This window comes from Rhodnius prolixus, unplaced genomic scaffold (genome assembly GCF_049639745.1).
Source record: "Rhodnius prolixus isolate KJV_2025 unplaced genomic scaffold, Rpr scaffold_4, whole genome shotgun sequence".
Lineage (NCBI taxonomy): Eukaryota > Metazoa > Arthropoda > Insecta > Hemiptera > Reduviidae > Rhodnius > Rhodnius prolixus.
The window spans coordinates 3,258,171-3,277,537 of NW_027411614.1; the positions used below are offsets into that span (position 1 = coordinate 3,258,171).

The window sequence follows — 19,367 nt, forward strand, 5'->3', positions numbered from 1 at the left end:
ATATCAGGTTTTACTCTAATTGAATTAATTTCAGTTGTCAGTCGTTTTTGAAAGAGAGACAGAGATAATTAGGGGGTGCCTTATCTCATGTATGCTGCACAGGTTGTGCTCTACACATGACGCGCTACTAGTTGCGTATGCTGTGTAACAAAGCTACCTGCTTCCAACTGTGAAGCGTAATCGAATCACATTGTTACTGGGTAGTACGCGCGCGTACTCAGTAACAATAGTTAACTTGTTCAATGATGGGAAATATTTGCACATCAAATAAATTTCTTTAAATATAAGTTAACCCTTTGATTAGAACTAATTACAGTTTAATTAAAATCAATATAAACAAAGAAACAGTAAAAGGGGGGGTCTTTTATCTGAGTGTCAGGTTAATGAATACTAAAATTGATTTGATGAGCCAGCTTTGGTCTAGTCGATATTGGTCATTGGGAGGTAGTTTTGCTGAGGTGAGGGGAAGAGTCACCGCTTCCACGTACTCCGGCTGCTCTTGTTCATAAAAATTGAGGAGGCTTTTTTACAAAAGTGATTTTCCAGCGCTTTGTGGGCCTTGCTTGAGAGTATTGGCTGGCTGGTTATATGCTCTGAGCCTTTGGTTATCTCCAGTTAATGGAGGAGGGGAGTGCATGTTTGACTGATCCGAACTAATCGGTTGGCCATTTGGCTCCTTTCCCCTTCATTTACTCATTTCAATCTTTTATATCAAGTGACAGCTTTTTTTTTTTAAATTTCGTTGGATTAACAAAAAGTTTTTCTTGTTGATTTTTCTGATCTAATACGGGTTTTGAGATAGAAGATTTAATAAAATGTGTTACAAGTTGAATTTTTCTCGAAAATTTCAAGTTTTTCAGGAATACCATTGCAATAAACAGCACAGGTAAAGTTTCTACCCTTTCTCAAATTATAAATAAAAGAAAATCCGAGCCAAATAAAGTAAAGCAATCTCATCAATCTTTTAAACTTAACTCAACAGTTAAAAAAGATTCAGTGAAAAGAATGCACTCAATATTCTTTACATAAATAAGTTGACTTAATTTTGAACAATACGTTTGTTTGGTTTTTTTTTATTAATAAAAAAACACTTCCTTATACAAAAATAAAGTAAAAACAAAGAATAATTAATCTTTCTAAATTACTATTTAATTGTAGGGGTAAGAACTATAAAGGTTTTTTTGTTATCCTTTTTAAATGGGCCTTTAAAGTTAAGGAACAGTGCGTTCCTAATGACTGCAGACATTGTTTAAAAAAGACAGAAAGTACCACACAGTATAGTCGCCTCGCTCCGTGGGAATTATATGAAATATAAATCATAAGAGCACCAGCAAGCAGTTACTTAAAGGACAGAGAGTCGCCTTTCTTTTTCCCATTAACATATCTACAAATTACGATTGTTCTTTGAGTTACCCTTTTAATAAAATTTAATATTAATAATAATAGCTAAAACTACAACCATTAAAAAAAAACAGGAAAAGTAAATAAATAAATCAAGATGGGAAACCATTCTGATGCACAAAAGGAGTAGATGTTGACTGTTGGTGAGGAAATCACGACATTACGATTTAGAAGTGGAGATTCAAGTTCTGGAGGGTCGATTTTAAATTCGGATGGAGGTCATAAGAGCAAATAAGGCAGAGAAACGTTCTAGCAAGGAAATTCATAAGAGTTTTTCCATCTTCTAATCTGAATTTGAAGCCATCCTATATTTATACATTAAAAAAAAGGAATTCTCTGAAAAATCATGCACTCCTGTTATTAGAGAGAGTTCAGGAGGACTGTTTGTAACGTTGAGTCTTGATTAGATTTGTAAGATACCTAGTAGGAGCACAGAAAATGGACAAGATGAGAAGTGTAGTCAAGTGCGATTGATTCTACGAAGAATTTGGAGCTTTGAACTGAAAAAGGAAAGAAAGAGCCCCTCCCCGACAAAAAATAAAATTGTTTAAAAGATGCTGAATATGAAGATAACGCAATGAATAATAGAAGACTTCTGTTCAGAATGACCTCATTGAAAAATCATCAAGTTCAGTTCAAATCAGTATTGTCGCTTGTCAATTAGAACTTCTAATTGAATCAGATCTCAAACATTAGTCGTGATGTTTTAATTGACGGCCAAAAGTCGTGACCTTTATCGTGACATTGCGGCCGTACAGTCCTACAGTATTCGCACAAACAAGGAACGAAATACTGAACGATAGAACAAGTAAAAATAAGCTTACAGTTCCGAATCCTAAAAACCGCAAGTTTCATTCTATTTTGAAAGCATCAGATAAGGAATAAATGTGTTGAAGCGAGTAGATTTATCATGTAATAGAATACTGATAACAAGCAATCTCGGTTTTCATAGGTAAGTTAATTTTCATGTTCAGATAGATAACTTACCGATTGCTCCCTCATAGTTACTAATAAAGTAAGAAATGACACCAGGAGAGAAGAAATAGATGAACAAAGAAAGGACCTAACTGGCTACAAAAAAATATAATAAAATAATTAGACGTTTGGGCACGTACAGAGAATTGACATCATTAGAGTGACCACACGTCAAGAGGATATAGTGATAGGTGGTCGAGACAGGATGCAGTGAGAGATTTGAGGAAAGAAACTGAAGGAATACTTTATATTAGAAATCCCAATCAAAAGCTAAGCAGGGATTAATCGTAGACGTAGAAGAATCCCAGCACAGACCAGCAAAGCTTTACTCAGGAGCAGTGTATTGAGACATACATATATTTAAAAAAAAAAGAATCGACATGATAAATGTGATGGTTAAATAATAACTTCATTTCGAAGAACAACACCAATCTATAAAAAAAAAACTAAGAACATAAGAAGTAGAAGAAAAATCAGCTGACAAAGTAAACATACAATTATCAATCATCCTAAACACAATCTACTTTAACTGTTAAGTGTATCATTAACAAACCACTCCTCAGCTCATTGTTACAATCTTTCAAGGAACCAACTTTTTGACAGTTCAAAATTTACTTATTAAAAAATTAATTACATAATTAACAAACCACTTTCCATCTGATAGTAGCAATTGTTCAAAGAACCAAACTTTTTGAATTGTTAAAACTTATTTATTAATTTCTAAATTTATACTAATTGTATCATTAACAAATACCACATCTCTCTGTAATAACGTTTAAAAGTGCTAAACTTTTAGACAAAAAAGTAAAATAAATTTATTTAGTTTTACCTAAGAAAAACAAAAATGAAGTTTGTTGTATTTTTGAAAATGCTCAATTTCCTTTATTAAAAACTTTTTGGGAAGAAAAACAATTTTTACAATTATTTTTTCTAAGCTATTTATTTCTTTCACCAAAACACTGTCTTAATTTGTTTGTTTTTTTTCTAAATTAATAAAATATATAGGGTGAAGGGACCAGTAATTGACTGGGCACCAGTAATTGACATACCAGAAATAAACTGGTATTATAAGGGATATGAGCCGTTTTTAGTAGTGATTCTTTCAATTTCGTTATTGAGAAGCCTTTGGGCAGCAGTTCCAGAAAAATATTAATTATTGGAAGGTTCCTTGGTATCAGTGGAAAGTTATTTGTGTTAAAAGTTCAAAAACAAGGAAAAAACAAGCCGTTGCTAAGGAGGATTGATAAGAAAATAATTTTTCTTTTTTCTTATTTTTCGTTTATTTGTTCATATATTCGTGTGGTTATCAATGTTCTGTTATAATTAGTATTACTTGTAGCTTTAATTTATGTAGTTTTTTTTTTAGTTATAAGAAGCATTGAGGATTAAAATGGGGCTGTCAATCACTGGTCCTTGAAACGGCAATCTGCCCAGTAATTGACATGTATGTCAATTACTAGTCCTACAGCTTTTTTGTTTGAGACCAGTGATTGACTTCCAGGGAAAATGGTAAGATAGGTTGATAAATTTTATTATAATTAAAAATTCAATCATTGTAAAATAAAATCATTGATAAAAATCGGCAAAATAAATAGTAAAACTTCCAACAAAATATGTTTAAATTAATGAATTAGCAAATGTACGCCTTATTTCAAGAGGGCATGCAGAATGATTATTCTGTAGAGAACAACAATGTATGAACAACAAACTGGAATAATCGTGATCGCCGAAGAACAGCTTCCGAGGCCTACGTGCCTAATAAAAACGACGCCCACTTATCGGAGTTGGAAAATCTCTCATTCTCCCTCAGTTTTGGGTCCTAGCCACATGACAAAGAAGAAAGGGAGGAAATGGCTGAACCATAGAATTCCATCAAAGGAAACGGCCAGGGGAAAAATGAAGCTCCCTCAAGAGAAGTACCAGGTGCGAAATCAAACATACGTGGAGAGTTGGTGACTTTGTGATGTTACACAATAATAACATAAAAAAGATTGTAAGATCTATTGTATTTACTAATTGACAGACATGTTGACCGAAGACGAATATATAGCATCCCATAGGCTAAATAGGCTAAACTGTATTAAAAAAAAATGAAATCGGTATGAAAACCATTTTTAATCCCCAAAGTCGTGAAGGTTGGATCGCCCTGTACTACTTTATGGAGAACGTTACCAATTTAATAAAACCGTTAATTCGTGAGGTTATCAAATGGCTTGTGATTTCAAGTGGCTAATTATCAATTACATAAGATATATTATGATGTTCATTTCCTATGTATTCCGAAAGAATATTTTGTTTTTTCATTCATTTTTTCTTTTATGGTGTGCCTATTTTAATAACACATATTTTTGTCAATTGGTTACCTAGTTATGTGAATATCAGTGGTTTATTTGTAGGTATGTGTATTTTAATACCTATCCTTTCCAAGTTAAAGAGTCAATAACAGATATATATTTTTTAATCTAGTTTTTTTTTTCATTGACGTTTCATTTATTTATTACTGTTATAAGTGCGAATGCTTACAACCTGTGGCGGGACGCGAGGAACGTGCACACAATGTATATATACATGTGCCCAAGAGGTAACACAGTAATAATAAACAATAAAATACTGAATAGATGCAGAAAGTAAGAATGAATTACATTCAGATAGTTTGGTTTCGAAGCAAATGACACTGGCAGCACAGATTGTGGAAAATATTAGCGAAGCGCTCCAAAAGAAGGGAAGCTAGGAGAAATTTGGTTCACTAGAAAGCACCAACAACTCGAACACAAAGTCGCGTAGTTGCGATCGGTAGCAGCGTTATAGGCGGAATGAATAAAACAAGGATGTGACCACATAGTCTAATCGGAAGTAGAGTTTGGTAAAGTGAGAACCAAAAAAGTTCCCCAAAAAAAAGGTTTAAGTAACAAAATATTTAGCGGAAACTTGAAAGGATAAGAGAGCGGAAGGGTTGAGAGAAAGAAATAAAAGCGAGCCGACAGACATTGTGTACGATCTAACAAGCATGTTAGCTAATATCGCCTTGGTACTATTGAAAGAAAGGGCTGTTCTTCAAATTACCTGTCTTGGTTTAGATTGTCCGGTAGGACAATTGTGTAAGGGTTGATCGTCAAAAACTGCATGAAAAAGAGTAACGATGAAAAAATATTAGATTATTTAGGTTTGCCTATTTAAGAACTGATTGTAATTAATTATGAATAAGACTGATTTTTGTTATAAATCCAATTGAAAAAGTGATTTAAGTGATTTATTTAGATTTAAAAGTGATTTTGAATGCATACCTTATGTCATTTCATGAATATATTTGTATGTCAATTACTGGTCCCACTCCATGTCAAACACTAGTTCCACCGAAAATTCGGTATGTCAATTACTGGGTCATTGACATACTTACAAATAAAGTCATTTTTGGTTGACATAAAGATCGAATTTACTGCTTTTAAAATATTAATAAAATAAAGTACATCCTACTGGAGCGGTACAATTTTACAACCTACACCTGGAGCCAAAATAACGGAAGTTATTCTATCTTAAACTCGAATTTTTTCTTAAGCAGTCAATTACTGGTCCCTTCACCCTACTTGGAATGAAAAACACCGAAGAATTTCTTTTACAATTCTTCAGTTAAGCGCACACCAGAATGTGGTCAATATCATCAAGTTCATGTGAGGAACTTATCGTTATTTTGATGAGGATCTGATAGAAGTTTTTTTTTTTTTTTTTTTTTTTTTTTTTGAAGATAGGAAGGTTTAGGTAAGCAATTTCAAAATGGGAGAGCAAGAAATCACCTTTGACAAAGTTGGGGGAAAAAAATAAATGGCACAAGGAAAAGCGAAGCCACCAAAAAATTTTCATGGTTGAACGACGTGGTCAGTGATGCAAAAAGTTGAAAAAAGCTAGAAAAGAAGAAAGAAGGGAAGATAAAAAAAAAAAAACAGAGGATAGAGGACTGACTGGTCCTGCTGCTGCCAAGGTGTATTAATATGTGCTAGCCACGACATCTATCGGTAGCGCGTAAAGACCAATGGTCTGGAAAAGTGGACATTACTTTTATTTTTACTTACAGTAGTGGATTGAAGATGAATAAATTTCCCAGTTAATCACAATATTGCTATAATGTCTCATACTGTGGTGGAAAATTTTTAGTTTTCGAAATCTTCATTTCTTGTCTTGGTGGTTAATTATTATTGTTCTGATATGAACCTGGGATCTTATCCATGAGTTTATGAGTCTTTCTTCTTCCTTATGCCGTTTAAGCGCGTTTCTTCTTGCTTCATTCCACTCAGATTTTTAATATCGTCCTGAAATCACAGCTCTAACTGTCCTTTTTTTTCCTTAAAAGTCTCTTGATCATTTATATTCTCTTTGCCACACACTACACTAACTAAGGTGAAAATTCAAAGTCGAAAAACCAGCACGATTATAAAACTTCTCCTTAAAAGTCTCTTGATCATTTATATTCTCTTTGCCACACACTACACTAACTAAGGTGAAAATTCAAAGTCGAAAAACCAGCACGATTATAAAACTTCTTTTAGTATAGTGAGAAGAAGTACAATATTATTTTAAAGAAAATCAATTAGCAAACGTTACAACCAACAGCACTATACATAGGTCAGTCGACATACTTAATTTCAATAGGATTGAAAAAATAACTGCCATTTCAGTCTAGTATAAAATTTATTTTGCCGAGCTTTCGACCTAGGGACTAGGTCATCTTCAGGGCTAGTTTAGAAAGTAATTTCAGGGTTGGTGTGTCTTCTGTCTTGTCTGTTCATGGACTGAACAGTCTATGAACAGTTCAGTCCATGAACAGACAAGACAGAAGACACACCAACCCTGAAATGTAATAGTATTACTTTCTAAACTAGCCCTGAAGATGACCTAGTCTCTAGGTCGAAAGCTCGGCAAAATAAATTTTACTAGACTGAAATGGCAGTTATTTTTTCAATCCTATTGAAACTATGAATCAGTCACCAAAAGAGTGAACAACAATTAATTTCAATAGTATTAATTTGATAATAAGAACGTACAATTTAGTGAAAATGTACTTTAAAGATAAGTCTGGTGCCCAACTTTACTCCAAAAATTTCCTTAAAAGCAAGATCCGCAACAAGAAGAAGTAAAATATTGAGAGCCACATAACTTCTAGCAAAAAAATAAAAAGGACAAAAAACTAAGAAGAGAAATTTTCTTGAAGGTTAAGTGCAGGTCTGTAAGGGTCTTTTATTGTGGCGATGTTCTTGGTAAGTGACATTGATGTCACACAGTTTTTTTTCTTCTTCTTCTTCTTCTTCTTTCTTTCTTTCTTTCTTTCACACAATCCTGAAGAAAGGGGCACTTTGCAGGAGGTCTTCCCCCCCACCCATTTTCCCACAATCACTTCCATTCGCATTCTTTCTGTGCAGCAATATTTTACGCTACAATATATCTATACTTATTGATGGCACTTTTGTAACACAATTGAGGGCACACACTTTCCTAGTTGACCTGAAGGGGGATGGCTCAAGACAATGAAGAGAGGAAGTTTCTCAGAATAGAAGTGAAAAATGGACAAACAAACAAAGATGCCTAATAATTCACTCCGATTGTTAACAACTATAGAGGTAACAATTTTGCTCCATTCTCCTCTAATAAGTAGTTACCCCTAAAATACTTTCCTCAAAATGTTCCTTCCCTTAAATTGTTAAGGCTACTTTTATTTTAAATTCAATTGCAAAAGTAAAAGTAAAAAGTAAAATAATGCCTTTTTTCTTCAGTCAGGCTTTACGTCCAACTACCAGGGTGTCGTGGTCGGAGGCGGACAGCCAACATACTAGTACTTCACTAAGCTTCCAAAGGCTAGACAGAAAATCGAACACCAGTATCACAATACACATTAGCTTTGTGGGTCTATCATCTAACAGTTCGGTTATCGTGGCACCTTTTAAATATATTTTAAATTCAATTGTAAATAGCTATAAAGCTTAGAGAATAGTAGTTAGCGGTAGCGGAAGTCATGTGGGTGTTCATAACAGACTTTTTACAATATATATTCTAAGTAGATCTGGGAGAGAACCTTTTTATTTACAAGAGAACAAACTGGAGCTCAGCCAGAAAACTGGAGAGTGACTGTTTACATAAACCTCCGACCACTGGATTTTACGCAGACAAGCCACTTAATTAACTTCCAGTCAAAGATTGCTAGCATCCCAAGATTTTCAGCTTAACAGAACTCTACTCAAAGGATTAAAAGGTTTTCTTGTTTTTACGTTGCAGATGTCAAGAGAGATAATAATAACCAAGCGTAAGATAAATAAATGAAAGTTCCAATTCTTTTTGCATTACTTTTTCATTACTATTATTATTTCTTTTATAAAGAAAACTGAAATGTTCTTAATAAATAAATTTAATTGTATACTAGGTATTATTACCTTTATTAGTAAGAAGGGACTTTCCCTGGGTTGGGTTATATTCCCAGACGTGTTCATTAGACTGAGGATACAAGTAGTTCATGCAATTTTAAGGTCCAAGTGCAAGGAATACTGGCAAACAAATTTGAAGTTAAGGACCGGGTAAGGCAAGGAGACTATATCACTCCTCCTAAGCGGGACCATACACTGGAGAATGTAACAACATTTAGCGTACTCTGATGACGTTATGTTACCAGTGAGATCATTGGATAGCTCTCTCATTAAGTATTATAAGAGTTAGAGGCTGCATCTAGTCTTAATATTAACATTGAAAAGATATGAAGACTTCCAAGGAATGCTGATAAGACGGAAGGTGCTACAGTAAAATTAGGCGATCACATCTTCTGAATTTGGAGAGCTGTGGTCACCAAGAACAGTTACTTAACTGAAAAAATAAAAATAAAAAAAGCATGAGTAACCGCTGACTAACAATGTTTTTTTTTTTCGCTCCCCGGAAACCAGAAACTGAAGTTTAGAAGCTTAAGTCACAAAGCTAAGTACCAGTTATCACATTATGGTTGTTAAACCTGGGAAACTTATAAAGAAAAGTTGAGCAATTGCTGTTCAATGTTTGGGAAAGAAAGCTATTCAAAAGAATATGGAGCATGGAGAATAAGGAAAACCGAAAAACTCCGCGGAGTTCAGTTCTCCAACTGTTTCAAGAGTGGGGCACGTCGTGAGAATGCCTGATCAGGGAAAACTGAGTTAACTGACAATCAAACTTCTGCACCCGCGTCACAATCACTCCGTCATACCTTTCAAGTTAACTAATAAAGAAATTAAATAACAAAAGTCTTACCAAAAAAAATTAATACTGATATTTATGCAAAAAAATAAAAAAAATAAAAGGCGATAAGGGTAAAAAATACACACCTTCTGTTAGAAGGTAATTCCAGGTCGCCGACCTTGTGGTCCAAGTATCTCTTCATAGCAAACCTGTCCAAGGCTTGTTCTGGACTTCCACAAATACTGGAATAATGCATATAAGCAGCAACCACTACTCCTATTCTTTCTCGACTACCTCTGTATTAACATAAAAAAAAAAAAATCATTATTAGATTTTAATAAATGGAAAAAAAAAACCCTTAAAAAAAGCTAATCAACTTCGATTTTTTTTTGAAATGACAATAATAACTTCATTATTCTAAATTGTGAAACGTAAAATAATACGATTATAAATGATTTGTTAAAATGTAATAAAATATTATTCCAGGTCAAGTTCATAATCAACATCGCATTAGCTTGCTTCAACAAAATGTAAGCAAATGACATCTAGTGAGTTAATCTTGAACTTATATCAGAATAAACTGTTTCGTAAATTCCCTAGCAATTTGTTCTGTTTATTTTTTATAATTCATACATATCTCTGGGTATACTTTTTATTTGTATATTTCTTTTTTACATTAGTTTAAACTTTTTACTGAGAAATAGTTTTTCTTTAAAAGTTGCATTAATATTTGAAAAAGAAGAGAAAGAAAAGAGAAATTCCTAAACAAACCATCTTTAATAAATAAAAATCATTAACCTATTAATCTTTTAACTTTTACTGATTCTAATTAGTGTTAATTTTTGAAGGTGGAAGTAGTGCACTCGTAAACTAAAAGCAATAACTTTGTATATTTTTAGAAAGGAGACACGGACTTCACAAATCACGCTGAAATTTAAGTCAGGACGACCCAAATCTCAATTCCATTCTCTAATTAACCGAAGGATATCGATGAAACCTCCTTAGTTACATCTTAACTTAGATCTTCACTGACTTACGCTTGTCTCGGTAAGCATGGATTGCTAAGGACGACTTCTACGAATAAGTTTCAAGTTAATCAAAATAAATTGCTGCATACAAGGTCTTGGAAGCATTTTGGTTCATAAGAAATGAAAAAACTTACTATACACTATAAGACCACAATGTGTTCACAGAACTACATAGATATTTCTAGAGAGCCTAGGTGTAATGCAGAGGATCAAAATAACATGTAATAAGAGGAAAACAGACCGAAGACCGCTAAAAATCTAAACATTGTATTATGTTTTATAAGACAGAAACAAACTGCCCAGATATATATATTTTTTAAAATTTATTTGTAATTTACAATCTGTATATATTGTATACAATCAGTAAATGAGAAGAGTATGATGAATTGGTGCGGGAGGAGAGAAACTACCCAACGGTAGCATTCTCTATAGGAGAGAGGAGAATGTGAGGAGGATAGTGTGAGGAGGAGAGAGGAGAGATAGGAGAGTATGATGAATTGGTGCGGGAGGAGAGCAGGAGGAGAGAAACTACCCAGCGGTAGCACTCTCTATAGGAGAGAGGAGAATGTGAGGAGGATAGTGTGAGGAGGAGAGAGGAGAGATAGGAGAATAATGATTCCTAAATCATATTCAGCCTACAAGGAAGTCGCGGGGCCACTGGCAATTCAGTCGGCGAGGAATATTAGGGGTGTCAGAGGAAGCGAGAGACAGTAGTACAAGAGGATTAGAACTAGTCGAAAGAGCCCCAGATATTTAAAGATATTTTCCTTCAACTTTAAACACGAAATAATACTAAAAAAAGCACAAAGATTAAAAAAAAAAATAATGCGTAGAAAAATTGAGTACAACTTAATTTTCAATTGAGTATGCAGAGCAATAAAGCTTTTACTGTTGATTTAGCCCATCTATGAATCCATTAACCATTAAATTCGTTATTCATTATTAAAAATATTGTTCCAACGTTGCAGATGGACCTGGTAGGCTGAAAATGTATTCTATTATTAATATTTTATCAAGTTTTGCTAATTGCATTCTGAATAATTTATTATATATTTTCAAACAGCGGTACAAAATGATACAATGACCGTAACGCTATGACCTTAAAAACAGGATATTCCAAGTCAAAGTGGGATATATGGTAAGCCATAAACCTCCAGAAAAAAAAACTTCAGGGACCTTACGCTTCTTTGCAAAAGTATCCCTCACTTGCCTAACATCGCGGGAAATATACACGTTGACACCCCAACGATCACTTACTTTTCTTGGAGTTTAGACAAAGCAAACAAGAACTTCGCACATCCTTATTGTGCGAAAAAAATGCCCCCAAATTCTGCAAATTAATTACTTAAGGGAGTAAGCAAGGAGGGCCCACAACCCATATTATCAGGTTGGGGTTCTGGGATACACAGCAGTTCGCTGCGAAATGTACAGAGAGCTCGCCAGGCTTAAGCTATTAGCCATAGGAATAAGAAGTCCCTAGGCTCAGGATCACCATGGACAGCAGACCAATCCACGATAGAGCCTTATTATCATATAAAAAAAAGGAAACGAAGGCTTAAGGAAGCCACCATAGATCTTTTTAGGCAACAATGGATTAGACATTATTGCTCTTTTTTTAAACGCTTCTGTCTGGATTACACAAATTAATTTTCTTTTTAGTAAATTTAGGAAAATTAAATAAATGGATTATCATTTCACTTAGATAATCACAACAATTAGTTAATCCTAATCTCCTTGAATTAATTTTAAATTAATAATGCATAATCACAACGTACTATTATAATACACGCATCTTATTTACTACTTCACAAATACCGTAGGACCTTAGTTGTATTAAATTTTAATGCTGCACATGAATTTTGAATGTTCATTAATTATTTTTTAAACTATAATTGTAGGCGACGGTTTCTTTTATAACATAGAAAATGGATTATTATCTAAAAACAATTTGCATTTTGTACAGTGAAAATGCTCATCCTTGAAAGTTAATAAGCTGAAAGTAATAATTAGTTATTCTGCACACGTGTTTTTTCACATGTTTTTTATTGTTTTGTTTTTGTTGCTTCTTGTTTCTAAGATTTAGATATACGTGGCCAAGTTCTTCTAATGAAATGCAAATATAATGATGTTGCGAGAAAAAAAGTTCCGTTTCATACAATAAATTAGGATTAGTTTTAATTAAAAGAGAGGTAATTTAAAAAAAAAAAGAAGTTTGGCAGACATGTGTCTCAACTTAAGAAGCACACAAGTTAGCTGGTCAACAACTAAAGAAAGGGAGAAGAATTGAATGCCTTCTTTGGTCCAATCTTTTCATCATCACAAACTTCAAAATGGGTTGATGATAGGTGACTTAGACAGCTTCCATAAATCGTAGCGCTGGATATGATTTACTATCTGAGAGTCATTGCATTGACAACCGAAGCTTACTTATGCACAGCCAGCTAGCTGCTTTCGCACCGTGTTCTCTTGTTACTGGCAACAATTTAATAGATAGATTGAATCTCAAAATACTTAATGGATTAAAACAAAAACAATCTTTCGTTGTCAAATCCTTATTAGATTAGTTAACTACACTGCCCACTACTAGGATGGAGAGCTGCTAGATAAGGATAACTAGCTGGGACTCAAACTAGGGTCTTCGCCGTAAGGGTGTCTTAATACGAGTAGAATAATTGTGGTACTTTCTCTCAAGAGAAGTACACGAAAGTAAAATAGAGGTAAAGATAAAAGTTAAAAAAGTAATCTGAATGCTAATTCATAAATCAATTCTGTGAGTGGGGAAATATCTTGTACTTTTTTATATTTTTAGACTTTTGTAATTTAACATTTATTTTTGTTAAAGGAGGGAGAAATAGAAAGGGTGAATAATAATTAATGGGGAGCGTCACCCATTTCAACTAATTTACATAAATGGATAGTTGGGTTTACCGTAGGAAGAGAAAAGGGACAACCATATCACACAGGGGACCAGGAGACACGAGGAAAATGCCCACTTCCTCCTCTTCAATATACTCGGTCAAGTGTGAGAGGGGATACCCTCTTTACCATATATATATATTGCAACAGCCATCACCTAGAAGCAGCCTTGTTCTGTACCAAGACAGTCAGACCACATCACACTATGGTCTGGAATTTCTATGGAGAAAGAGAGATAGAGAAACTGATGTGTAGAATTAACCGCATTATTTGTGTGGGTCAACAGAGTGGTACAGCTGGGCAAGGTCTCCTGTGAAGAGGAACAAGGTAGAAAAGCCCCGACGACCAAAGGGCTATCTACCTAACAACCATACTACCCAGACACTAATAGTAGGAAAAGGGGCTTTTAGAGAGCAGCTCCCCAAGCAGGTTAAGCTCTTCTATAGCATGCGCCCTATACAGTAGTAAAGCTCACCAAACACAAAGGGATTCACAAAATCTCTTCACAATTAATTATATGCCGCTTGGTTTCCATTCACCAACTACGTTTAATTGTGAATATTCATTGTTAGAGACCGTTCTTCTTTTTTGTTTATAACTATTATCATTATCAAAGGAACAATATTGAACATTAAATCAATATCTGTTTATGGTCATTTCAACGAATTGTTTGAGCAGCATACTTATAAAAGTAATTAGCATTAACAATAATACAATACTCAGGTTTTTATTACAGGTACATCAAGTTATTTTAGTTTATTTTTTGTTTTTAATTTTCAACAATTCCCCAGTAATCATGAAACTCGTTCCAGGAAAATAATTACTATCTGACAGACAAATTAGACATGAAAAAATGGCCGAATATTTTAATTACTTCATTACCAGAAGAAAAACAATGTCATGCCGTCTACAATTAAGTAGTAATTAACAAGAACGATCTCATCACAATCTTAAGAGCGTAATATTTTCCTTCTTTTTATGTATTTTAAAAAATTACCGTGTATGTCTAAAAATAAATGAAAATCATGCATGAATACATAAAAGATGAGAGAATTCACTTATTGTGCAATTCGAAACACGATACATACCGCCGCACCCACTCACTGGGTCGTGGTATTCATTCATTATCTACAAGCATCAAAAAGGATAAGTGCACGTTTAGTGACTACAGTGTTGGAATGAAAAGAAAATCTGGCATGAAACTTCGGAAATATACAGGAAAAATAAAAGGCACCACGGTAGCCGAACGGTTAGAGGCGAGACTCGTAAAGCTTAAAAGTATTGTGGCGCTGTGTTCTATTCTAAATAGGGCTTGGACTTTATTTAATGAGAGATTTATAGTAAAGAATGTTTGCTAGTCGTCTCCTTCCACGTCATCTAATTTGGTAGTTGGAAGTAAAGCTCGTCTAAAAAAAATACATTACAATTTACTTATTTATAGGGAACAGATTGAGATCTAAGTGTAATGTGTTATTGATACAATCATAATGGATAGAAGAATAAACTTTATAAATAGATATAAGAGGGAAACTTTTCGTTTTTTTTTTTGAAATAATCAAATATACGAGGCTATTAAATAACGAGACTGATGCTGTTACAGAAGAACTATGCATGCGCCAAATCCTAACGACCGACAGCTGTGCAACGTAAAGCCTTCTCTTTCTGATTGCAGCGTCTCACGTGTTTGTACAGAAATCAGTCTGACCGGAACCGTCGATTGTGTAAGAAGTGTTAGTTTCGTTTTGCCGAAAACATGATACTACGAATCGTCGTGGAATTTCACATGAAACTTGGTGAAACCGCTACTGAAACTTATCTTTTATTAAAAGAAGTTTATAGCGATGAATGTTTATCACGTACGCAAGTTTTTGAGTGATTCAAGCGTTTCCAAGACGGCCGTGAAGACTTCGGAGATGATGACCGCTCGGATCGCCCTTCCACGTGTCCAAAACGGATGAAAAAATCGATTATAATTAATCAAAATTACCACCACCGTGAGTTGCTTGCTCAACTCCGTGAAAGAGTAACGGAAAAAACGACCCGATTTGTGGAAGAACAAGTCACGGGGTTCTCCATCAAGACAACGGCGCCGGCTCGCACTGCATTGTCTGTCAAGAACAGTTTCTAGCCAATTACAACATCCCAGTTTTAGGTCATCCGCCTTATTCGCCTGACATGGCCCCCCCCCCATGTGACTTTTATCTGTTCCCCAAAGTCAAATCTGCATTAAAAGGAAAACACGATTTCAGTCCGTTGAAGCTGTGAAAGAAAAAGCGGCACGCGTCATGCAGGAGCTCACTGAAAAAGACTTCCAGCACTGTTTCCGAACAATGGTAAATTCGCATGGGGCGTTGTAAGGATAGGGGAGGGGTGTATATTGAAGGTGATAATAACTAAATATGTATAAATTTAAAATAAAATGTTTTACAGCAATAGTCTCGTTATTTTAAAAGCCACGCCTCGTATCCATGCGTTTTATTAAAAAAAATCTAATTTACTATTAAGTGAGCAAATAAACTGGTATAACTATACACTGAAAAATTGTTTACTTAGGTCTAAAGACGACCAGTACGACAGTAAAAATGTAAATTGTGGCACACAAAAATAAGTTTGAGATTACATTGAGTTTGTTAAAAATAAATAAATAAATAATCTAAAAATGATCCTACTGAAAATAGTCAACAAAAAGCCAAAGGGCAGTTTAAAGAGTAAGTCTCTATTAACTAACATCTTAAACCAATCAAAATGCCGATGAGTTTTATATAAAAACTCTTACTCCCGTAAGTTTCTACTTACGGCAAGAACAGCTGAGTTGAAAAAGTTCCTTCTAAAGTGCTCCACGAAAACTAAATTATATTGAAACGTTAACTACATCCAAGACATATAATTTAATGAATGAAAAAAAGTTTTGAAACAAAACTATTAAATTATAAGAAACAAGGATATTAGCAAAGTAATTTGAAGAAGGAGAGCATATATAAAGAAAAAGAGCGAGATATGAGGTCAGTTAGAACCGGGAGATTGACCTAACCAGCAAATGAATGAAGTGTTCCCCATATATAGGGCCTACACATTCCCGTGAGTGGCCACTATCAGCGGTCCAGAGGATAAACGCTTCTCATAGTGGTCCACCATTCCAACCACGGGTTGTGGTCTCTGCCCATTCCCCCCCTTCACAGCACTTCTTACATACACGATCACTCTCTTTTATCATAACTTGTGAAATTAATAAATTAAAATTGCCCAAACTTGTGGAGGATATTATAAATTTCATTTTAATAATTCTTAAGTAAATGAAAATGTTAATTTCCACTAATTGTAAATCTTTAATTGTTCTAATTTTTGTAATGTTCAACAAATGTAATACAAGAAAAATGTATTTCTTACTTTGGCTTTAGGAAAAAAGGTCAAAACTAGCAAAAAGCATAGCTCTTTTATCAACTTTTTTTAAAAAAAAGAGCTTAAAAAACAGACTCAGAAACAAAACAAAAAAAGAACAATGGAACGTGTCGGTGTGAAAAGAGAATCTAAGTAAGAAAGTGGTCGCTGATAAGATCGCAAGGTTAACAACAACAGTTTTAATGCTAAAAGCATAGCAACAGCAACCCATTCCACACGAGGAGGAAAATCCTTATCATAAGCACGTTTAATTTTAAGCACGTCCTACAAGTACAAGTATGTAGAAAATGTAACTACAAGAATATGGAAATACATATGGTAATCTTTGAATAAGCATATTATAAAAGCTTGAGAAAAATAAATTTCTTACTAAAAATGTCTTTTAACCAATTTAAAAATTAAATAATTTTGGTAAAACTTTAAATTTTTACAGTTAAAGTAAAATAAAAAGGTTTCCACAATACAAATGATACTTCTTCCTACCTGAATGATAGGACTCCCCTCGAAATAAGTTTTAATGAACATCAAAAATCGACGGCTAAACTTTACAAAAAAAATATTCGACTAGCTTTCAATTTGATTAACCATATGCCTACTTTGGGTCCATTTAGAAATACGATTAATCAATAATTACATTTCAGAAAACAATAATCTCCTTAAAAATATAACTAAGGATTAATAAAATGAAAAAAAAGTAATGTCCTAAAACAAGGGTAGGCAACCCGCGGCTCGCGAGCCGTATGCGGCTCTTTTATCCAAATTGTGTGGCTCTTCAGCCTGCCCAAAATATATTTTCTATTTTAATTTTATTGAAACGAATGAAAATTCCGTTTATTAAAGGTACTTTTTCAAAAATAATTCTAAATGCGATAGGTTCGAAATTGAATAGAATTATACAATATCAAAATAAAGTACTTGAATTATATTGTAAGACTGCCGCCTTTTCATTCAAACACTTATTATTATTTATTTGTTTATTTAATTTGCAATATGTTCAAATAAATATAAATAACAATTAAATGTTGTTGAATATCACAAAATAATAATTTGTGAATACAAATGATCTACAGAGTTTTTTACACTTATCATCCTTGCGGCTCTTGGTAAGATTTATTAAAATTATTTAAGGAGAAATGGCTCTCTACTTGAAATAGGTTGCCGACCCCTGTCCTCAAGTGTTAGTAATAATTTAAAATAACAATAAAATTATGGTAACATGAAACCACGTACTTAGTCCGCTATTTTAATCAACATCTTACAATTTACAGTAAGTATTGTATTCATTCTTACAATGGAAAGAAAGATTTTGTTACCCATAACTACAATTTGCATTTTTTTTTTTTATAGCTATTGATGTTTTACAAAATAGAGCCAAGAAGTTTAGAGCGAGACGGTGACATAAATTAAGGACGAAATCCCTATGGCGAACTAAATTAAACTACCTCTGATGAAGGATGAAATAAGAAAATGGTCTCAAGAATACGATAAAACATGTGGCTGGGGCGGATAAGGACAACGATATTATGGACATAATCACCATTAAAATGTTTTTTGGAGGAAATGTGAAATTATTTAATAAGAAAAGATATTTGAAGAAGCTATTAACATTACTTAGAAGAGAAATGACATAAACTTTCAATTTTATTCTCATTAATTTTTAGATGGTAGGTAAAACCAATAAAACTCATTGGATTGGAACTACAAATGCTATCACACAGTTCAATGTACTATCTCAAATGGAGAAACTCTTAGAAAATAAATTTTCACTGGAAACGATCCGTAGAGACTTTTGTGATCTTTTTAAACGAGCGGTTAGGGTACCATATCTAGGAATATGGTACCATATTAGAGTACCATATTCCGTTCAACGGAACGGAGATGTTGTCAAGAAAATCGCAAAAGAAAACTGAGAAGTATGCACTTTCGATCATTAATCATAAATAATTTAAAGTTAAATGATGGGAAATGTTTTTAAAAAAATTTGTAAAACAATACAGCGATGTATGTTTTAAGAACAAAACGATTGATTGATTTTGACTAAACCAGTACTGTTGCAGTAGGTTGCCGAATCATAAATTTTAACTTCTTTTTTAGCAGTTTATTTATACTGAATATAACAATTAGAACTGCACAAATACATTATTGTTCTTCCGAGAGTTATGTGAAATTAATAACAGAAAAACTTTTATTTTTTTTAGCATGAACGATATTTTTCAAGAATTATGATTTTTCAGTAGGTTAAAAAACTACAGTTGATTAATAACTGTAGTTATTGTGTGTGAGTGTGTAGGTTGATTTATCTTTGACAAACTGCAAACTCTGGAGGAGACTAATTAGTGGCCATATTTCTTGAAATTAGGCCCTCCAATGTTTGACAGCCAGTTATTACAGTCAATCTTCTTGGTGAAGGATGGGGGAGGGGGCAAAATTGCTGGCCAATACAGGAAGGGAAGGAGTCAACAAAAA

The 19,367-nt window shown here is 33.7% G+C and overlaps 1 protein-coding gene across 16 annotated transcripts in view; it reads right to left on the reverse strand.

Annotated features, from left to right (window-relative positions):
• by (focal adhesion protein tensin) overlaps positions 1-19,367 on the reverse strand; it is a 572,440-nt gene that overhangs the window by 103,351 nt on the left and 449,722 nt on the right. For all 16 annotated transcript variants that reach the window (XM_074132644.1, XM_074132635.1, XM_074132643.1 and 13 more), the window contains one exon: positions 9,705-9,854. In XM_074132644.1, coding sequence (XP_073988745.1) covers positions 9,705-9,854 — 150 coding nt within the window. The remainder of the gene's footprint in view (positions 1-9,704; positions 9,855-19,367) is intronic.